Below are 22,746 nucleotides of genomic sequence, written 5' to 3'. Positions count from 1 at the left end.
CTTCCTACCTCTGTGATCAAATCCCTGCTTCACCAGTTTTCTTCTCTTTCCATGTTCAAACTGCTTTCATCTTAAAATATAGCTTCTTAAAAATTAATAGGCTAATTACACAAATTCATTCAACTGGCACCTGATCTCTCCATCACAACCAAAGTTTTCAGAAAAGTTGATGATACTTGCCATCTTTATTTTCTTGTTCCCACCACCATTATTTTATAGAAACAAGCTCTCCTCAAGGTCACTAATGACCTTTTGATAAATTCTTGCTGACATATCAGCCTCTATGACTACTTGACCTTTCAAAAGGTATCACTGGCTGGTTTTTTTTCCCCCTTTAGGAAATCTCTTATATCTTTTGAGAAACTCCTCCTCCCTTCTCCCCTCCCTGACTCCAAATATACTCCTGGGTTTAATTTCTCTAGCCATTCTTTTTCAGTCTCCTTTGCTACTTCATCATTCTTTACCAATCCTTAATTGTTGATGCTCCCAAAACCTCAGTACTTCCTCTCCTCTCTTTCTGTATTTTCTCGCTCCACAGGTCACCCATGCCCAGAGCTTTAATGGCCATCTGTGTGCTCTTAACTTCTTCATTTATATCTACTTCATATCTCTTCTCTGAGTTACTTTGGATAGCCAGCTGCCTGCTCAACACCTTCATTTAAGGTTTTTTTTAAGGAATAAATAAATAAATAAATTTTTTGAAAGGGTTGCAAACCTAACATGTTCAAAAGGAAATTCATAATTTTTCACACTAACCTGGTGCTCTATCTCAATTAATAATTCTATCCTTCAGCCATTGACAGTCTTTAAAACTTGAACATATTTTTTACACTTTTCTTTCATTAATCATCAATATCTAATCCATCTAGTATCTCTTATCAACTTATCTTCAGAATGACTCTTGAATCCATATACCTCCTTCGTTTCTTTCATCATATCTCTCTTGGACTCCAGTAGTAGCTACACAGGTATTCTCCCTTCATCCACCCTGATACCCACCGCCCTGATCTCTACTCTGCACAGCTGCCCAAGTGATATTTATAAAAAGTAATTGGAACATGTCACCCTCCTAAATAAAAATATGACTTTTTATTGTGCTTTGAATAAAGACTCAAATCCTTAGTATTGACTACCTGCTCTCTCCTGGCTTCTACCCCTCATAACTCCACCTTGCTCTTGTTCTGGTCATGTAGTTGGTTTTAAATGCACCAGGGGTGCCTGGGTGGCTCAGTTGGTTAAGCAACCGGCTTTAGCTCAGGTCATGATCTCATGGTTCGTGGGTTTGAGCCCCGCATTGGGCTCTGTGCTGACAGCTAGCTCAGAGCCTGGAGCCTGCTGCGAATTCTGTGTCTCCCTCTCTCTCTGACCCTCCCTGCTCGCACTGACTCTCTTTTTCTCTCAAAAATAAATAAAAAACATTAAAAAATTAAAAAAATTAAATACACCATACTCCCACCTTCTATAGACCCTTCGCATATAAGGTCCTGTCTGCTGAGAATCCTATCTTCTCTGTCAGTTGGGGCCCTTATGTTCCTGTGGACATATTTTGATCTAGTTTCTCTTCAGAATATCACTTCTGACTCATGTCTGTTCTGTTCTCTCTGCTTCACACTAACTCAGGTATAGGAGACAGCAACTTCCTCCCTTGATTTGTCCAAATACCACTTGTATAAGATTTCAAAAAGATGTGGGATGATGGAGTGTTAGCAGTACCTTGTAGAAGCCCAGACCAAACTAGGTCAAATGTGATTTTAGAAATTCCTGTTTGTCAGTTCTTTGCCCACACATGTTATTGGTTATTTCTTCTTGGCTGACATTTCTCTGCAGGCCTGACCCAGTGGCTTTTTTGCTCAGTAGCTTCTGATGCCTTCTTTCTTCCATGTCTCTTTTTCTCTCCCCCACCCCCACATTCTCCTCTCCCCTCTCCCCTCTTCCCTCCACCCCTCAATAATCTATTAATTATTTGTGTGAGTGGTTTAGTTCTCTCTTAGCAATGCCAGGCTCTCCTCAGAGAATCTCATCCCCATAACCAAACATAATGGTATAGTCACTATTTGAGAGGCAGTTTATCCTACCTTTTCTAACATTAAATAATTTTGTGTCACAATAATGTAAACATTCAGTCATCTACACTTAAATCATCAAAACTGTCACTGACCTCTCTATCTTCTGTATTTCTCTTATTCAGTAGTCATCATCGTGAGTTTGAGGGATTTGGATGCTGAGCAAGAAAAAAGATATGACCACTGGGGGGCAGTTGTACACTCTGAGCCTTATTTGGATGATGCTTTGATAGGTTTGCCTGGGGAGCAAGTCACTCCCAGCATAAGACTTTCCAAAAACAACTACACAGAAACCACCACCCAGAAGGGAAGGAGGGCAAGGGAACTCTGAAAGAAAGGGAGATTCATGGAGGGGCTTTCCTGTCTAGGTGATGCCACTCAGCAGCATGACAACAGAGGTTTGGGATCTCTTATGGCTCCCAGAGTTGGATAATATGGATGTACAAGAAATCACAACACAAGATCAGCTATGGTGTCATAGAAAAAGCATCAACATTCTCTGGGAGAGAGCTTTGATGTGGTGGGGAGCGCTTCTTAGAAGGGGGTTCAGGGAAAAGGTCCTGAAAGAGGTGTGGCATTTGGGGGAAAGAGAGGAATTACATAATACCAAGTTTTCAAGCCCAGGGTGATTTTAAGTGTAGTGATGCCACCGATCAGTATAGGAAGAGACAGAAGCTGAATGGGGTACACAATTGGTCTGAAGAGGCTGTGCATTGATTTGAGCAGGTAGAGTCTGGGATCTGAAAGGATATATTTGTGGAGGTCATTACAAACAGTGGGAATGAGGGAGGTGCTCAGGTAAGAGGTTGGTGCCAGAGATCCAGGTTTGGGAATGATCCCAGAGATTTTAAATATGGTATCTTCAGAGTTAAGTTATCTATGGAGAAAATACTAAATTTGAAGGCAATGAAAGTTGAACCTTGATGTTTGTCTGCACATCAGGTGGTGAGGGAGGAACCATAAAATGAGACTGTAACTAGTGCAATTACATAGTAAAGGTGAAGTGTAATATGAGGTACATCGTGGGGAGGCAGAGTGAGTGGATGCATTCTACATCCAAAGTCAGCCTTCCTGCAAAGTCTGGTATGAATCTTACTTTCACCACACACCCTTCTCAGCCCATGACATTATTTTTGTCATATGAACTCGGAAAGCTTATTGTCCAAAATTATCACTTGGTAATTAATTGTTTATTACCTTAGAAATTACTTATTTTTATGGTATACTCAACTAGATGGCATCATCTTATAACTTTTTGAGTCATCCATATGACTTCATCCATAGTAACTTATCAATAAGTACATATTGATAAATGTATTGTAATGTTTCTTAGTAACTACAAAATACGGAATTCCCTCAACCCATTATCATATTCATCTTTTTGTAGTTAGGCTTTAGTCTATATGTTTATGTTATGATGACTGTTTATATATGTATTATATATATATATATATTATATTGTATATATAATCTCATGTCACTCCCCCTGTCTGCATCTGTGTTTCTGTGTCTGTGTCTTTCCCTCTGTCTTTTCAAAAGAATTGTTGAGCTCTGACTAAATGCGAGGAACTCACTTTGCTGAAAGCCAGGAATACAGAGATATGTAAGACCTAGTCCCAATTTCAAGAAACTCAAAGTCTTTGAGGGAGTCAGTTTGAGCCAGAAGTACTAAACATGAAGACTGGCCCCCGTTAGGAATGAGTCCTTGAGGGTATGATAAACACAGAAGTTGCAATAGCCACAAAATATGTGGCGGCATGGAGTGGGAGGCAGTAGAAGACATGTTTGAGGTATAGTAGAAACAAAAGAGATGCTTAAGGTAAACCTTAAAGAATAAGCAAGAGAAAGTCAGGTACAGAGATGAGGTAGGGATAGAGCCATTCCAAGAAGAAAGGAGAGGAGAAGCAAATGTTCTAATGCCAGAGAGCATGGTGTGTGTGTATGTGTGTGTGTGTGTGTGTGTGTGTGTGTGTGTGTGTGTAGAACTATGGGACCTCCTTCCAAGAAGCATTCTCTGCATTCATCCTTAATCAGTTATGTTTAGTGGTAGCAGGAAATCTAGTAATTGCAAATTTAATGTCATTTGGAAAAATGTCTAGATAAACCATTTTATGGCTATACATTTATAATTTGTGATAAGCTTAGGTACCTTTTCAGAATATCATGTTTCTTTTTTGCGTGAATGCTTCGCTGTTATGTAGTTTGACCTCTGGCTGTGCTTGAGATTGTGATATATATCATAGAAAGTGCAAATGTCATCAATATGGATAATTATTAGGTAAGAGCCAGTAAACTCTGCCTTTCCAACTTCTTCTTGCATTTTATATGTATCAGAAAGCAATTTGTTAGCAATGACTAGTGTATGCCTTCAGTTTTCAAGTTCTTAAACTTTTCCTCATTTTTGAGTCCTTCACAAGAGCGATAGGTAATGTTTGCCAGACTTGAGCCAGGGCATGGATAATAAGCTCCATTCATGGGAAATATTCAGTCACATCACCATAAAATATGGACACAACATGTCTAGGAAGTTGATGTTGAGTTACTTCCAATTTCAGAACCAACCATTAAATGTTTGTATTCTGTTTATGATACATTCAAATGTTTCTATGTCTTTATGTGACTTAGAGAGTAAGTGGTTAAATGGCATGTGGAGCTCACTTAAGAAACTTAGTGAAGATGAATTAAGGTAGTTTCTTAACAGGCAATAAGAATGCTTGTGATGTTACTCATTATGGTGATTTAAGACCACTGATGAAGCCACTGCCACCACCACCACCATTACCAAAATATTGATCTGGTTTTTTTCTGGAATCATTTTGGAAGACACAGAAGAAGATACATAGCTTCTGATAAGTGGAAACACACTTAAGAAATTTCCCTAGGAAATTACCATATAGTTAAATGGTAATACTTTTATAATTTCTCATCTGTATTTGTTTCAACCTCTTCTTCAGTGGTTTTCACTGTCACTGAGCTGATTGGTAGAGTTGAAGGAGGAAAGAAAATCCTGATTGAGAAGTGAGTTGCCATGGCAACCCTGCGCTACAGTTATATTTTTCTGTTACTATAAATGGTAAAATGTAACCCTTCTAATTATACTGCTACATTTTTAACTCTATTGGTACCAGACCCTCTGCAAAGTTTGTTGTCATGGTAAATTAATTCTATATATTTCATTTGTATCTCAACAAAAGTTTTTATATTAAGTAGGATCTGCTTTGTAAAAATTAAGATTCTAAGCCTCTTAGTAAAATATCAAAATACAGTGATTGTAAAATCTTATCTGAATGCCTAGAAATAGCCCTTCTGGAAAATTAAAATGTTAACCTGAATCAAGGTTTATTATTTTTGAAACGTGTTGTTTGAATAGAATGAAGAGGAAGCTAATTCAAAATGTGTCAATGGAGGGCTTAACCATTATTTAGCAGAGAGTTGCTTTTCCTCAGTCCTATGAGGTCAGCATAGACGGGCTCTGCTCTCCTAACGCTAGTTTTAAGTAACTCATACATTCAAACAACAAAGATATCCCTGCTTCCCCGCGTCCGGCTGCTACCACCCCTGCTCCCTTGGAGTTCCCTCTATTGCTGCTGCGGGAGCTCCCTGAACTATGATGAGGCGGGGAATCCTCAGGCTCAGAAGCAGGGCCGAGGAAAAAGCCTTGAGAATCAGGAGACGGAGGGGCAAGCGCCCTGTGGAAACCATCACCCTCCAGGTCACAGCTAGCTCCCTCTGTCCCAGCCATGAAAACGGTTTGATGTTTTTAAAAAATGATTTCACCCTGTCGTAGTGTTCTCTGAAGGTCTGTCAACTAGAGATTGTAAATCTCACCTCACCTAAAAGCATGAACATTCTGAGGGATTAAAGGGGCTGTCTGTGCTGATTCAAATCTTAGTGTCAATTACATAAATCATGGTTTTTTTTCCTGCTAAAACTGGGCAGATTTGGGACATGCTGAGGGATGGTGGCTTGAATTTCATGAATAGGGGATGGCTTTGGAGGAAGAAGACTGGGAGGCAGAGAGTCGGAGGTGTGGGATAGTGTGAGTGACAGGAGCATACTGTGACCCAGAGACCAGGCTACTGAGAACGTAGGGGGAGGGTAGTGGGAAAAGTGGGCAAGGGGTGTGTGCAAGGGCCCACATTTTACTTAAGAGGGTCTACACACTTGGGAGCACTTCTCTGTCTTCTGATCTTTCTTCTTCCTCTGTCAGAAATAGACAGAATATTAGACACATGGAATCACAGTCTGTATAGCCTTTGGAATATGGCTCTTTCTCTTAGCACATGGGATTCATCCATGCTGTTATGTGTATCAATAACTTATCCTTTTCATTGCTGAGTGGTATTCCATTACAGTTCATTTATCCATTCACCTGGTGAAGGAAATTTGGGTTGTTTTCATAGGCTTTAAGTGTCACCTACAGACTTTTGTATGTACCTTTTTCTTGGTGTGTGGGATTGCTAGGTTGTATGGTAAACATTTGTTTAATTTTGTAAGAAATTTCTGAGCAGTTTTTAAAGGGTCTATTTTATTTTGTACCCCACCAGCAATGCATGAGAGTTCAAGTCTTTCACTTCCTTAACATCACTTAGTATTGTCAGCTTTTAAAATAATTATTTTGGCCATTCTGTTATGTGTGGGGTGTATCTCATCCTGGTTTTAAGTTGCATTTCTCTAAAGACTAGTTAAATATCTCTTCAAATATCTGTTAAATATCTGGTTAAATATCTGTTCAAATCATTGGCCTTTTTCTTCAATGAATGGTTTGTTTCCTTACTGTATATTTGTGAGTTTTAAAAAATTATGTACCACTTATAAGCCCTATGTCTGATATCTGATTTCCATATATCTTTCTCCCAATCTGGCTTGTATTTTCTTTCTCTTAACAAGTATTTTGCAGAGCAAAAGTTTTATTTAATGAAATCCAGTTTACCAAGTTATTGTATTTTTAGTGAATTGTGCTGTTGGTGTCATATCCGAGAACCCCCTGCCTGGTCCATAGTCACAAAGATTTTTCTTCTAAGAGTTTTATACTTGTATGTTTTACATATAGGTCTATGATTCATTTTGAGAAGACATTTTTTTGAAAGAGAGAGAGTGTGTGGGCATGTGTGAGCAGGGAAACAACAGAATAAGAGGGAGAGAGAGCATCCTAAGCAGGCTCCATGCTCAGCACTGAGCCCAACATGGGGCTTGATCTCAGCCCTGTGAGATCATGACCTGAGACAAAGTCAACAGTTAGATGCTTAAATGACTGAGCCACCCAGGCGTCCTTTGAGTAACTCTTCTTCAATGCTAAAAATGTTTACAACTTCACCTGATAATAATTGGACTGTTCTTACTATGTTTTTGAGAAAATACCTAAAGACCAAAGTTGCTATGAATTTAGCAATACTTAAGATTTTGTGTCTGTTTGTGTCTATCAACTAGATAAAGTTTATATATTTTCTTATAGAGCTGATGTAAATTATGTCAATTTAAATTGAATTAACCACAACTGTATCTCCATACATTTGGAAAGTGTAGTATATGAGTGTGGAAGATGCTTAGTCTATAACACGTGTTGGAGGCTCTGTGGAATTGAGGAGGCCTTCCCACAGTCATGTAGTGGTTTGCCAGCCACGGATCTAGACCGATCGATTCCTTTTAGAGATAAAGAAGCAGAAGTTCAGGGAATCAGCCCTCTTTCTAGGGTCCAACTGCGTTAGTAGCAAAGCTAACCTAAAACCTAGGTCTTTGGAATTTGAATAAGGTGCATGCTCTATTGCTGCTTTATGGTTTCTTGAAATGGCTCCTGGCCACTAGGAAGTGAGACTTCATTAGAGTAATCAATCTTTTGAACATGGGCCTTACATTCTGTGAGCTCTTTGGGAGCAGGGACCACACCTTTTCTAGCTTTGGATTACCCATTTTTGCTCACACATTGCTATGTGTCCTAATATTATAACTGGGGCATTTGTGGAATAAGTGCTTATTGAGCTAATGACTCCTTCCTTAGGCAAGGAAGTAATGCATGACAACATACTGTTATTAGATTTTCACTGGAAATACCTGGAAGAGTATTGGTTTGATACAGTATGATCTGGAGAAAAACATATGAGATTCAACGTCAGGAAAACTAAGCTGAAACCCTGGCTGGCTGAGCCACTTACCAGCACCAGGACGCAGGGCAAATTGAAAAGAAAACCCAACCATACTCTATGGGACAGATGTATGGATGGAATAAAATAACGCTTGTGAGAGCTTCACCAAGATAGCATGCTACTGAAACTAAAAAAATAGAAGTTCTATCTCCTTTGTCACTGTTGGAATAAAAATTCAGTGTGTGAGAAAGAAAAGGCTAAGCATGATGGAAAGTGAAAACAAAACTCACAGATAAATGTTAGGGTCGATTATTCTTGTTTCAGTCTAGCCATGTGCTGTAGTAATGAAATGCTCTTCACAAAGGCGGTCCGACAGAAGTCCCAGAGCCAGGCATGTTGTGCAAAAAAGCCATCATGAAAAGAAGTGATCTTTGTAGCAGCACAAGAAAATGAAGTAATAAAAACTTTTTCACGTGCCATTTCTTTTAGCTCTGGCCTTTGGGCTTGTATCTGCAAGTTTTTCCACTTCTTGTGAAAGCTATCTTTTTTATTCCCAGAAGTTATTTTTTACAGTCATAGTCACTCATGTGGTGGCATGGATCCTGCAAAGGTCCTGTGGGCTTGAAGGAAAGACAGGGGTAGAGCCAGGGGTCAACTTATCCAAGCTTAAATATTGCATCTCACAGTGGTATTCAAAGAGGATCATTCCACATGCATGTCTCTTGTTTCCTTCTCTTCAAAACATTCTGGGCCACAGCTTCCTGCCTCACCCTTGCATTTTAATCCCCGGGCTTGGCATCGCACCAAGCTCCTGGCATGGCATGAATGACTTCTCTCATTGCCCCTAAGGGCTTGGGTTTTGTCATCTGTGGCTGTCATTGCAGAGATGCAAATAAAAGCTTCTCTGAGGTGAATCGAAGCCAATGTAGCATTGCCTAGCCCCAGTCCAGTGGCTCTCTGAATGCAGCACCCTCAGAAATAAGTATGCTCCTCTGCTTTTCTTGGCCTTCACAACAGTATACCCACCTTTTCTTTCCTGGGTAGTCCGCAAACCACATCTGCACTGTGTGTTACTTCTCTACCCATACCTGCTTCCCAGATATACCCAGTCAATATCACCTGCCGCTTAGAGAGCTGAGCCATTCTACCATGGAAGAGCTTTAGCTTTTCATCAATGGGATTCTGGCATAAGCAGTTTGGTACCATTTTATCTCCCCTTTTTGTAATCCTTCCATCTTGTTACCTCTCTCCTCCTTCCTGTGATATCCAGTGTCCTGTGCAGGACTGACCACCTTCTTACCACTTTCATCTATCCCTGGAAGAAAAGCATATAATCACTAATTCACCCAGATACACTAAAGACACATTATCGCTTGTGATATTTCATTATCCCCAACATAGCTATATTTTTTGAGAAGAGAAGGTTATGGCATTTCAAATAAAATAATATCTAATTGTAAAATCTAACACTAAACCAGAATGGGGAGACTTTTTTTAGGTAAGATTTGTGTCAAGTTTTAAACCTGAATGGGTTTTAAAAGTTTCAAGCCCCTCTTCAGTTTTCATTTACTTCCTCAACATATAGAAATGCAGACAATCACTCCTTGTTTCAACACATCTTTATTGGGCATCCAAATCATACACAATCCTAGTACTTAGGATATAATTATCCTTCTAAGAGCTTTCAGCCCAGTGTGGAGACAGAAAATTATGTGTAATCCAGAACAGTGTGGTATGGGCCATGAAGAGGGTGTGTTGTGGGGAGACATAAGGATGTATCCAGCACAGCTTTGGGCACCACAAGGGACCGTAATGACCAAGCTAAGTCTGAAGGGCAAGGAGGAAGTACCCAGTGTAAAGGGAGAAGCAGTAAGCCAGAGAGCAGACAGGATGGGGTGGTAAGGAGTGTGAGGGTTTGGGCACAGCTACAGTGTTGGGTTCATGTGGGGTAACAAAAACTTCAGCTCGAGGCATACAGTGAGCACTTACAGTGAGCCAGGCAGTGCTCAAATACTTTGCAGGCCCTTCTCCTGGGTTCAATGCCACCGTCAACACAAGGGACAGGAGACCCACCATGCTCGGTGCTCTGCTGCTCCACTGCCCATCACCCAGACAATCACTACCACACTGCTGAGACAGATTTAGGACGGATTGCATCACCTCCTCCATCCCTGTGGGCATGGATCCCCATGAGAAGCCCAGTCTGACCATTTCTTGTCACCTAGGGTAAGCCCCACAGAGCTCTGTCCATCGCTGAACCTGACCCAACCTAACAGCAGCCTAACCACTCAAACCTTCCACAGTAGCTCTCTGGATGTTTCATCTATTACCATCAAAACCAGCTGCTCTGCAGTCTTGTCTCTGAATAGCACTCACCTGTTTGTTGGGCTCTCCCAGAGGACTCTGCCTCCATGGGGTCCAGAGGAAGAGGAGAGGTCCTGTTTGCTCTTCATTGCTATTTCCTATCAATGTTAGCTTTCTCCTCCCACCATCTTCCTTGAAATCATGGCATCATGAGCTTCTTCATCACTACAGTCAGTTGAAGGTCTCACAGTCACTTGCCCCCACTCTTTCAAGATTCTGGAACCAGGCTCATTGTCTCTGTCACATGTGCCTCCTGACATAACATAGGTTATTTCCAAACCCATGTGGAGGATCCTTCCCCACCCTGGCCTCTCATTTTCTTGATCTCCTTTCCAATGGTCTTGTCCTTTGCCCTACCTCAGCTACTCATACATCTTGCCTTTGTAAGTAACCATATACATTTCAAAGTTTCCCCATTCTGCCTCCACTTTCTATCTACTCCATTCAGCCCATTCTCTTCAGTCCTCTGATTCTAGAAATTTCTCAACCTCAGCCTCACCAACCACCAATCCACTGATTTTTCACATTGCCTTTCCCCTCATAACCTCTATTCCGTGTCCACCTCAGATCTCACAGTCCTTCCTTATAATCACTTCCTCACCTCCCCCTATACCTTCTTTGCCCTCAATCTCTTTGTTGCACTCACTTGGCTGAATTATAAGCTTAGTTAAATCCAACTCTTTGTTTCATCTGTTTCTGTCCCCTAAGCAGCTGAATATGTCAAGAGAAAACAATGGCAGCTACCACGAACCTCCGTTGAGCTACTGGTGCTCCCCAGGGATCCCTAGGATATCATGGGGAAGATTATGGAGCCAGACTTCCTGGTTCAGATTCCTCCCTCTGCCACCTACCAGCTGTATCATCAAGGATGTTTATCTTCACTTTCTGATACTCAGTATTCTCATCTGTAGGGTAGGGAGAAGAATGATACTTATCTCTGGAATCACAGTGAGAATTAAATGAGAGAGCTCTCTTTGTTTCCATGACCAACCAATCATCTCACTTGTGTCTCAGGTCCCCTCACTTCTAAAGTGTCATTGTTTTCTTTTTTTTTAATAGTTTATTGTCAAATTGGTTTCCATACAACACCCAGTGCTCTTCCCCACAAGTGCCCTCCTCCATCACCACCACCTCTTTTCTCCCTCCCCCTTCCCCTTCAACCTTTGGTTCATTTTCAGTATCCAATAGTTTCTCAGGTTTTGTGTCCCCCTCTCTCCCCAACTCTCTTTCCCCCTTCCCCTTTCCATGGTCCTCCATTAGGTTTCTCCTGTTCTCCTGTTAGACCTATGAGTGCAAACGTGTGGTATCTGTCCTTCTCTACCTGACTTATTTCGTTTAGCATGACACCCTCGAGGTCCATCCACCTTGCTACAAATGGCCATATCGTTTCCCTCACTTCTAATGTCTCATTGTTTTCTGCTAACTCTCCTGCACCATCAAATTTTGCCCCCTCACCGGGTCATTCTCACCACTATGTGTGCACACTTGAGTAACCTTCCTTGACCTATCAACCTTAAGGAAGCCACCCATTTCTCTGCTAAACACCTCTCTCTCCTGTTTTCTCTTAAACCCACTCCTATAAAGTTTTTTCATTACTAATCCATCAAAACTGCTCTTATAAGCATTACCGATGAACACAATCTAGCCAAAACCATTAACACTTCCCAATCCTTGTTTTATTTGATACCATTGCGTTTGGTATGGCCAGTTCCTCCTGCTGGAGACTTCCCTCACTCGATTTCTGGGGCACTACACCTTCATATTTCTCTTCTTTTCTCCTTGGCCACTTCTCCTTGGACTCTTTTCCTCTTTCCTTCTCATACCCTTGACATCTAAATATTGCAGGGCTGGACCCTTAACCCTCTTTGTATCTCTATTTGTACTGAGTCGCTTGGTGATCTCATCCAGTTTCAAGTGTCAAATGTCATCTTTAAGCTGATAATGCCCATATTTATATGCTTTTCCTTCAAAACACTCATGGCTTGTTTTATCATTTAATTTAGGTCTTAGCTCAAATCTCACCTCACAGAGAGGCCTTCTCACTTTATATTCAATAGTGTTCTTGCACCATCACTCTATATATTCTCTTACCTCTGTCTTATTTTCTTCATCTGTCATATATTTATTTGTACATTGAAAGCCTTTTGAGAACAGAGAAATCATCTACTTTGTAGAGTGCCTTGTACATAGAAAGCTACCATAAATATTTATTAAATAAAAGCATGATCTCATTCATCTCTGACAACACCCCAGCAGTCTTATGATTGATGAATCATTACTATAGGGTTATTATAGATGAAGCGGGCAGTTCAGACAGCTGGACTCCAGCTCACCTAGCATGCTCACCTAGAAGCCAGAGGCATACCTGGAGTCTGGATCACAAGGGTACTTTTTCTAGGTATGGAATTGATCTTGAAGATAATAGGGAGCTACTGGGGTGGTAAGGGTACGGTTAGGGGGTGACATGCCCTGGGTAAGGTGCTGACTTCATCCAAAATATGTACATACTTGCCTGTCTGCAGTTCCTGGTCATTAAATCACGCTGGCTCAGAAGCTGCCTTGGCTCTTGGTTGGAAAGTTTAGGCTGACAGTATATCTATGCTTTGCTAGCAGCAAACTGGCCTATGCTGCCAATATTTAAGTCAGATTTAGTTAAAAGCTTCAAATCAATTTTATCTTGATGTCTGTAAAACTGAAAACTTTTCTTGCTGTTTCCATAGCAGCCTGATGGTTGACATAATTCCTAAAGAAGATTATATTTTAATGCCCAAGAACCATTTACTATGCTCATGTGCTGCTGACCCCAAATGCCACAATTTGAACTAGAGAATCTAGCAAAATATTAAGCTTTTTAGAAGGACACATTAGAGGCACCTAGGTGGCTCAGTCGATTAAGCGTACGACTTTGGCTCAGGTCATGATCTCACGGTTTGTGGGTTTGAGGCTAACATCAGGCTCTGTGCTGGCAGCTAGCTCAGGGCCTGGAGCCTGTCTTCAGATTGTGTGTCTCCCTCTCTCTCTGCCCCTCCCCTGCTCATGCAGTCTTTCTTTCTCACTCAAAAATAAATAAAAGATAAAAAAATAAATAAAAGGACACATTATATTTCAAACTATAGTTAAAGAGGGTAAGATTTCCAAAAATCTGATTAAATGAAGTATTAACATCCCCGTAATTTAAATGTTTGACTCCTCTGAAGTTTGGTGCTGTATAGATTCTGACCTTTATTTACTGCATGCCAGGAAAGGAAGGGGGTGTAAGATGTATGAGCTATTTCCATATAGGCAGTAAGTACCTTTGGTTAATAGATGCTAAAATTCGCAATGTTTCCATGGTGAAATGAACTGCTCTTTTCTGTTTTAAAGGGAACCAACTGTTCACCCTCCAATACCTCCAAAGCCCACTTCTCCTGTTTTATCTCCTAACCAGCGGAAACAGGAGACTAGGTGAGACCTGGCATTCCAGAATTTCTTGCCCAAATGAAGCAGTTACAGAAATGAAAGCAAATGAATTGTGACCTGTATTGTGCAAAGCATGGGTGTGTTTTGTGCAGGCATCACTGAAGAAGCACTTGTAAACTTTCCTAGTTTTATTTGCCAACACAAATATGTATTTATGTTTGCCTTTGGGTTCTTATGGCCATTTCCCATCTTATGGAAATACACTTTCAAGATAGAAGCTAAATAGTATTCATTTCTAGGAAGTGTTCATCCTCAGGTTTATTTTAATGTATGTATCAGGAACCATTATATAAAGAATCTCTCTCTTCCCCTCTCTTTTATATCAATACATAAATATATGTGTATACATATATAGTATTTGACATATATGACATACATAAAAACTACACATATATTTGGGGTTTTTTAATGAAAACGTATATATATACATATATAAACCATTATATATATAGTTTATGTAAATATAAATCAGTAAATATAAACCACATATAAATATATATACATGCAGGTATATATATGTGGTTTATATTTACTCCTAGTCACGTTTCCCATTAAAAGCTACATTTTCTGATAAAAGATGTTCTTAAACTTTGTGTTACAGCTCAAGTCCTCCCTTATGTTAGAAATACTTTTGGGTAGCTCCTTAGTCTTGTGTTAGCTAAGGAATTTGCAATTTGTTTTGAAACAATTACAATTTTTAAAAATGTTCTCATTAACTTGTCTCTAAATCAAGAAAAAGATTTTTAATCTCTGACACTCTATAATTAGTACTTAGAAACAAATTCAAAGATCTGAAAAATTTCCTGTGTGTTTATGTTAAACTGTTTAAAAATCTCAGGCTGTTTTTTAACATTTGGATTGCACATTTCTGTTATTATTATGCGATTAAAAAATGTTATCTCATTGAAGACTGAATACATTAGATCCACTTGATTGCCTGCCTTTGATTCTTTTGTATTTCTGCATTTTGATGGTGATTTTTGTTGACAACATGAAAGAAAATTCTAGAACTGTTCTTCAGGAAAAGGGTAACTTCAGATGGAAAATGCTGACTGGATAGTACGGCTACGTAGCATTAGGGGTTCAGCCTATTGAGTTAAAAACTATGTCTGAATTTCTCTTCAGTGAAACTTCATAAGATCTTTGAAATTTTGTCCTTAAGATGAGAAGATAGTTTTTCCCTTTTAATGAGTCAAAAGAATACCTATCCAGTGAATTAATTAAAAATATAGACCATTTATAACTCCTTTTTTGTGCAATGGTTATAATTATACTCTTAAAAAAACTTCTTAAGCTTTCTAACTGACATTATTTTTCCTTTTATAGTATTGACCAATTAAATCTTAATTCGAATAGCATTTTTAAGGGGCCTTAAATAAACTGGCTTTAGTACTATCTAAATTCTAATCTAAAATCAGCAACTCTAGAATAGTGAGCTTGCATAGATTCAAAAAAAGCTAAATTTCACGGGAATTGGTCTAATCCATTTTTGCTACTTTAATTTCTTTCTTCTACCAATGATCTTAAAAATAAAATTAGGACAACGTGCATGTTTTAAAACCTCATTACTTTAATCACAGCAAGATGATTTTAATGAAAGAATATGAAAGGGAAGTGTTTCCTATGTAATTAACACATGTCCTCAGGAGTACAAGAAATAGTTGAATATAATTTCTCGAGAACAAGCAAGAATATTTAAGTAGGTCAATCAGATACTTAGGAAAATAACAGAAAAATCTTATGTCATAACTTGTGACAGAAGCTAACCTCATAAGCTTTTATTATATCAACTCAGTGTCATTGTTCTTAATGTAGTGAGTCTGTTGGAAATTTAAAATAGTTCCTATCTTATCTGAGCCAATATATTTCTTGATTGTATTCAAATAGGATAAATCTTTAAGGAAAAAAAATCATTCCTTTGATGCCTACCAACAAAAAAGATTCTTAAGAAATAAGTATTGAAAATGCTTTACCAATGATTGGAGACTAAAATAAAATGAACGTAAACATATTTAGAACAGATATTTCTGAATATATCTAGTGATTAAAAATATATTAAAAGAGATAGGCTAAGTTGCAAAATTATTATATTGAACTCCAGGCTTTCATATAAGAAATGGTTGAGTTCTAGCCAAACAAAAGAGCTAAGATAAAGTTTATCTCAAGGAGTTATATTGCTCCAACACACTGTGATATGTTTGAATAAAATGTTTCCTTAAAATTTTATATTTAACAGAGAAGTGTTTTCTTATCTAACAAACATTATCTTTACTTTGAAAATATAGGCAGATATGTCCACCTAAACTAGGTGTATATACAGAAACCAACAGATCTGCTGAAAGAAATATAAGGTACAGTGATCACTATCTATATCTATGCAATTGTAGAAATGATGAAGTTTGCTTTATTAGCATATTTAAAATACAAGACAATTAATAATAAAAGAGACAAAATCAGTTCTCTAGCTGACTGCAGGATAATGAGTAATAAATATTTTTATAGGTACCTACAGAATTTATTCCTTTTATTTCTATATAAATATATTTCCTTCATTTCTATCCTAAGCTTTGCATTAAGAAAACAACAAAATTGTCTGAACATGATAACAGAATAAAATCAAACCCCTTAAAAAAGGAAAACATCTCTTATTCCCAGCGCTTGTCTCAAGGTCTCTGATATTGTTGTGTTGATGTTCTTTATTTTTTAAAGTTTACTTGTTTATTTTGACAGAAAGGGAGTGAGTAGGGGAGGGGCAGAGAGAAAGGGAAAGACAATCCCAAGTAGGCAATGTCAGCACAGAGCTCGACGCAGGGCTTGAACCTGCAGATTATGAGATCATGACCTGAGCCAAAACCAAGCATCAGAAGCTTAATCAACTGAGCTACCCAGGTGCCCCGAGTTGTGTTGTGTAAATGAATAGTTTGAAATGTAGTCATTTGATTAAAGTTGTTCTACAAAAGCTTTGCTACAATTGGCTGTAAAATAAGGTGCATCCAGCTCCAGCCACATCATCAGAAAACGACTCACAAATTGTATTGATCTTTGGGGAAGGTTTCCTATGACAGTCCTGACTTATGCCTATTGTCTTGCACATCCCATCTAGTTTAGTATTTATTGTGGTTATATCCTGTTTTTATATTTTTGTTTTTTAGAAAAAACGCTATTTTTGAAATTAGTTTTGAATGATTCTGTATTACAGATTTATCAATATGATAAACCATTTTTATTATTATGGTAAAAAACATAATATTACGTTTACCATCTTACCATTATGACAAACCAATGTTTCAAAGTTCAAAACTTACATACTTTGTTTTTATTATTATCTCCCTTGACTCTCAGAAGAGTCCCAGTTTGAAATATACATCACATGGACACCGTGCCTTTGGGGAGAATCATGGTTCCCTGGTACTGAGTAACTGAAGTGTAACCATATCTCAGCATTGCCCAGGGTGTGTCCCATGCGCCACCAGATGTCAATGCACGTTCCGTGAAGGAAGGGTTTAATGGCCAACACATTTGGAGACACAATTAAACAGAGGACTTCTAAGAACTTTTAGAGTGCTTACACATATTCCGAATCTCTGAAAGTTGGTTATATTTCCAAAATTTACTTGACTGCAAAATTCTTTCTTCATAGAACCTTATTAACCTTCTATGAGACACTCTCTGTGAAAAATAGGTCTTAAATACAGGGACACCTGTAATCATTTTCCCTTTTTATGATCTTTTTATGGTCTAGGGAGATCAGTGTGGATTTAAGCCCTCTATGCGACAGGTGATTCCTCCTACCCTATAGTTTATTTATTTTTTATTTTTTTAAATAGTTTATTATCAACTTGGTTTCCATGCAACACCCAGTGCTCTTCCTCACACGTGCCCTCCTCCATCACCACCACCTCCTTCCCCCCCCCTTCAACCCTCTGTTCATTTTCAGTATTCAGTAGTCCCTCAGGTTTTGCGTCCCTCTCTCTTCCCAACTCTCTTTCCCTCTTCCCCTCCCCCTGGTCCTCCATTAGGTTTCTCCCGTTCTCCTGTTAGACCTATGAGTGCAAACATATGGTATCTGTCCTTCTCCCTGACTTATCTCGCTTAGCATGACACTCTTGAGGTCCTACCTTAGAGTTTAAAATATACTTTCCTTCTCTTTGGAAGCCTAAGAAGACAGATACTTTGGCTGGATGTGAGGGAACAATGAATCATCTGGACATATTGTTTAATGCTCTTTGGCTCTAGTTGAAAAACTTCTGAACCTACTTCTGTGTTTACTTGTGCAGTTAACCATACTTTCTTTTCCATTTCTTTTTTTAAATATAGAACATGGAGAACCCAATGTGTTTAAGAGACACTGTAGTTATTTCAGTGAGCACTAGATGGCAGAACCAATGCCCAGTGAAATGACTGGTGTGGTGTGGTGTGTGTGTGTGTGTGTGTGTGTGTGTGTGTGTGTGTGTGATATCTATCATATCAGCCCCATAGCATGAGCTGGTATGATAGAACAATTTCATTATGCAATTGAAGTCAATAATTCCTGAACACATGGACTATTGTTTTCTTTGCTAAAAACATAAGAATTTCTATCTATTTCATTGACTTGTCTCTACTGTCATTGACTTGTATTTATTTTTCATCATTTGAAGGAGTCAGGATCTTGAGAACATAGTCAAAGTGGCCACTTCACTTCAGAAAACTAACAAGGGGTAAGAGCTTAGAGTTTTGAGTTTCTGTTTTTCTTTTTTTTTTAATGTTTCAAAAAGACTTAACCAGTACCTTTAAAAGTTCCAAATATAAACAAAATTCCAACACTATTTATATAATTTAAAAGAAGAAAGAGTCAGTCTCTGTAGATAAGTGTCCCTGAAAAATGGATGACACTGATGTTTATGGATACTTTTCTTCCACTGCTTTGTCTTTTGGTGATTGTACTCATTGTCACCTCAGCTGTCTGTGGTTTTGACCTTGTTCCAGGTCCTTGTCCTGTATTTATGTTGCTGGCTCAGATCTCAACTTCTCTGTCTTCCCAGAACCCTCATTTAGAATGTCCTAGGCCGTATTTACCTTCCTTCCCAAATGTACTATTTCCTGACTTATTTCTGTTCTTTCTTTCAGCCAAGCTCACCTTTCTGGAATCACTCTTAATTCTTCCATGTCTTTCCCCTCAATGTAGTATCATGCATATATACGTTAAATGTCTAAAATTCCCCTCATGCTCACATGGCCTCACCCTGGTTCAAACCTTCTTTGGTGCCATCATATGTTATTTACAGACTTACTTACATTGCCTCAGTCTCTCCTACCCTAAACCATTGCTACCCATTACTGCCAGAGTTTTCTTCTTAAAATTCTGCTTGAACAACTACTTTCCTGGGTTCCCATTGCCAGTTCAATTACATATAACCTTTGTTAACCTGGCTCCAACCTAATGTTCCAAAGTTGTTTCTGACTTCACCTTTACATTTACCCTACATGCAAGAGCAAATTAAACCCCGTTCTACAGTTTCCAGACATTATGCCTTTGTTTATGCCATTGCACCCACATAACAGCCTTTCTCAGCCTCAAGGCTACCACATCAATCCATCCAAGTCCTACCTATTATTCAAGATCTAGATCAGATATCACCTCCTCTGTGAAGTCTTCCCAGAATGGTCCAGTGAGATGTGACTTCTATTTATCTAAGCTATTAGAGCCCTTTATTTATATGTTATAATGACTAATCATAATTGATGTTTCATGGTATCTATGTCAACAACTCATCCTCTCTGTCATCGCTTAAATTTCTTAGATCAGATATTTTGTTTTATTCACCATAGCTCATTTGCAGTGTCTGACACAAATCTTTTGTGCAATGTGTGTACTTACATAACAGATTATGGTAAATAATGACGAACAATGGGAAACCTGGAGTATAAAAATTCCATATTTTAAATGTCATGCCTACAAAAATTTTCCTTGCTTGGTGGAATTAAGCAATGCTGAATGTGACTGGGGACCATGGTCTTAGTTAAAAGAACCCAAGAGAAGAAACAGAATTGATGCATTGGTCTTCTGTGTGAACAAAACTAATTGGAGCTCTGAATCCAGGCAGGGACTTCATAAAGTATCCTGAATGTTTCACTTCCACCTTCTCTTGTCTAAGTGCCTGGATCTCTAATTTTATTTATTTTACTTTTATGAGGAAATATTTTGTTTTTAAGAGAGATTGGTGAGTGGTAGGGGTGTTTGAGGGAGAGATGAGTGAGTGATGCTGAAGGGAAATTATGGTTTGGCACAAACAGAAACACCGAGAACTAGAGCTAGTCTTGTCCCCTCTCCCTAGGCATGATGCACAAAATCCACACGCACGAAGATGTATTCTTCGCAGGGAGAAGTTACTGCTCTGGCAGTGGCCAGAGGGGAATGTCTATTAGATTGACATACCCAAGGACCAGTATTGTGGGCCATCTCTAGGGACTAAAGATAACTTTATTCACCTGAGCTGTTCTTTGTGATATTCCTTTGTGAAGTGGACTTCCTTTGTGAAGTCGCTTCTATCTGATTAAGAGCATTTAATTTCTTGCACATGCGATAGTGAAATTTAATATTCAAAGCTTGCATCAATGTAAGGTCCCCTTAAAAGCCCAAATTCATACAGAATATTATCTCCATTTTATTTCATTTACCACAGATTGTCTTCTCATGATTTATGCCAACTTGTTTGTGATGAACATGAGCAACCCCAGATCCTGATAATCACACTGCTGTGACTCGCATTAGTCACAAAGGTCTGGGGCTAAATTTTACAGGATTCTTAGGTTTGTTCTTTTCCTTGGAGACATGGACAGAGTCATACCCTCAGGGCCAGAAGGTGAGATTCCAAGCAAGAAACAACAGAGGGGCATTGTGTCAGGGATAGAACGTTAATTAATTTTTGTCAGAGTCAGCAACTTTTGTAGTTCAATATTTATTCTCAGCCTTCAGTCCTAACACTGAATATGTGACATTATTTGAAAAGATGTATCCATGTGAGGGCTGTTAATGTCACATGTTTTAGGGGCTCTGAGAGGACTGTCCCCACTATTTTGTTAGTGTGTTGTGCTAGGCACCTCCAGAGCCCATGAATGACTCGGCAACTGTACCTCTCTAGCCTGAACCAAAGTCTTGAGGTCTCTAAAAGCTGTTTAAAAAATAAATACAGCAAGCGTTTATTAAATGAAAAGTTTACTAGACTGAGAACTGTTTATTATAATGGCCAAAATGAATTAAGAGTTTATGACTTGCCAGACACCATGAATCAAACTTTATACTCATTAGCTTATTGATTCTGTTCTCAGGTGCGTACAGTTAGTGTTGTTCTTGGACAGATGGAAAAATTGAGGCTGGAGGAGATTAGGTAACCCACCCAGAGTTGCCAACTAGTTAGTGGTGAATCCTGGATTGAAATCCAGGTACCTCTGACTTGGGACCCTGAGTGTGTAACTACCGAGTTACTTGGCCTCACAACCTTCTGATCAGTACCAGTGATGACTCAAGAGGAACATTGAGAAAGTGTGGAAAATGTGTAATTCTAGAGCAGGAAGAAGGAAAAACCATGATTTGTGATCTAAAACTGGATGAGGAAGGCAAGAGAAATGGAGGCCAAGTGGTGACAGAAATATTGATGAGAGACCCTGCTATGAGGAGCAAACAGGAACCAGCAACCCACTGAGGCTGCCTTTTTGGGGGAGAGACCTGAGCACAGGCGGCTCTAAGGGATATTCTGGAACCCAGGGGCTTAGTTTAAACAGTTTGTTCCTCAAGAAGTAGCCAGAAAGTTTCAGTTCTCAAAAACAGAAACAAGACAGCAAATTTAGTGGACTTGGAATGAGGTAGGAGCACAATTCAAGAAGCAGCCAGACTTACTGATGAACATGTTTTCCAATAGCTACTTTGTGCAGGTACATTATGCAAAGATAAAAGTCTATAACTAGTCAATGTACATATATTTGTTGATTCAGTTGAAAACCTGTATTAAGTATTTATTATATACAGGACACGGTATTGAAGACTGAAGAGGATCCAATGTAAAATATAGTTCTAAATTTTAAGTGGAGTGTGTGTAAGAGACAGAGAGATATGTAGGACCAGGGACATTAACCTGAGATAAGTGTGCAGTTGCTACATTACAAGTGACAGTAGTATAAGTGCCATAAAGGAGATTTAAAAAAGCAAAATGCAGCAAAGTTTCCAAAAATGTTAAGGACTCTATTCCTTTGGAGGCCTGGGAAATAGGCCTTGGAGAAACAGGTCTTTGAAAAGAGCCTTAAAGGATAAACAAGATTTTTGTAGATGAAAAAGGTGGGCAAGTATTGTATTCCAGAGAACTAACCAAAACAGTGATTTAAAGTGGACCTGTCCTTTGACCTTGTACAGGCTTTTACTGATATGAGACTTTTTTTTTTTGTTTTTTCTTCCAAAAGTGAAGAATTGGATAACATCATCAAAATGAACAAGAGCTTGAATAGGTAAGATTTGAAAACATTTATTATTTGCTGCATTACTGAATTACATGTTGTGGCCTCTTACGTCTCTTCAGTATTTGAACACAAGGACCCACATATGGGGCTAATGACAAGTGGCCTGCAAATCTTGAATAAAAATCTTGCAGACGACACCATCATTTCATTACTACTGTGAATGGTTATTACAATCTTAAGATAATAATATTAAGGTGTCTGATTTTCATACTCTGTTTAGTAAGGCAGTTACACAAAACCACAGTTCTCTTTCTGAAATATTAGTATATTAGCAGGCAGAGTTT

General features: G+C 38.8%; 1 protein-coding gene and 1 long non-coding RNA gene across 2 annotated transcripts in view; one reads left to right on the top strand and one right to left on the bottom strand.

Annotated features, from left to right (window-relative positions):
- The window catches only part of SCEL (sciellin), a 99,130-nt gene that overhangs the window by 21,287 nt on the left and 55,097 nt on the right, over nt 1-22,746 (top strand). Inside the window, exons 8-11 of the mRNA XM_029938425.1 lie at nt 13,874-13,954; nt 16,255-16,320; nt 18,610-18,669; nt 22,406-22,450. Coding sequence (XP_029794285.1) covers nt 13,874-13,954; nt 16,255-16,320; nt 18,610-18,669; nt 22,406-22,450 — 252 coding nt within the window. The remainder of the gene's footprint in view (nt 1-13,873; nt 13,955-16,254; nt 16,321-18,609; nt 18,670-22,405; nt 22,451-22,746) is intronic.
- On the bottom strand, nt 8,455-10,685 carry LOC115290475. Its single transcript, XR_003908122.1, has 3 exons — nt 10,523-10,685; nt 9,390-9,461; nt 8,455-8,766 (listed from the first exon to the last, which is right to left on the bottom strand). It is a non-coding gene; the product is annotated as an uncharacterized LOC115290475 (long non-coding RNA).

This window comes from Suricata suricatta, chromosome 4 (assembly GCF_006229205.1).
Source record: "Suricata suricatta isolate VVHF042 chromosome 4, meerkat_22Aug2017_6uvM2_HiC, whole genome shotgun sequence".
Lineage (NCBI taxonomy): Eukaryota > Metazoa > Chordata > Mammalia > Carnivora > Herpestidae > Suricata > Suricata suricatta.
The sequence above is the reverse complement of the archived record's forward strand: the minus strand, read 5'-3'. Positions and strand labels throughout refer to the sequence as shown.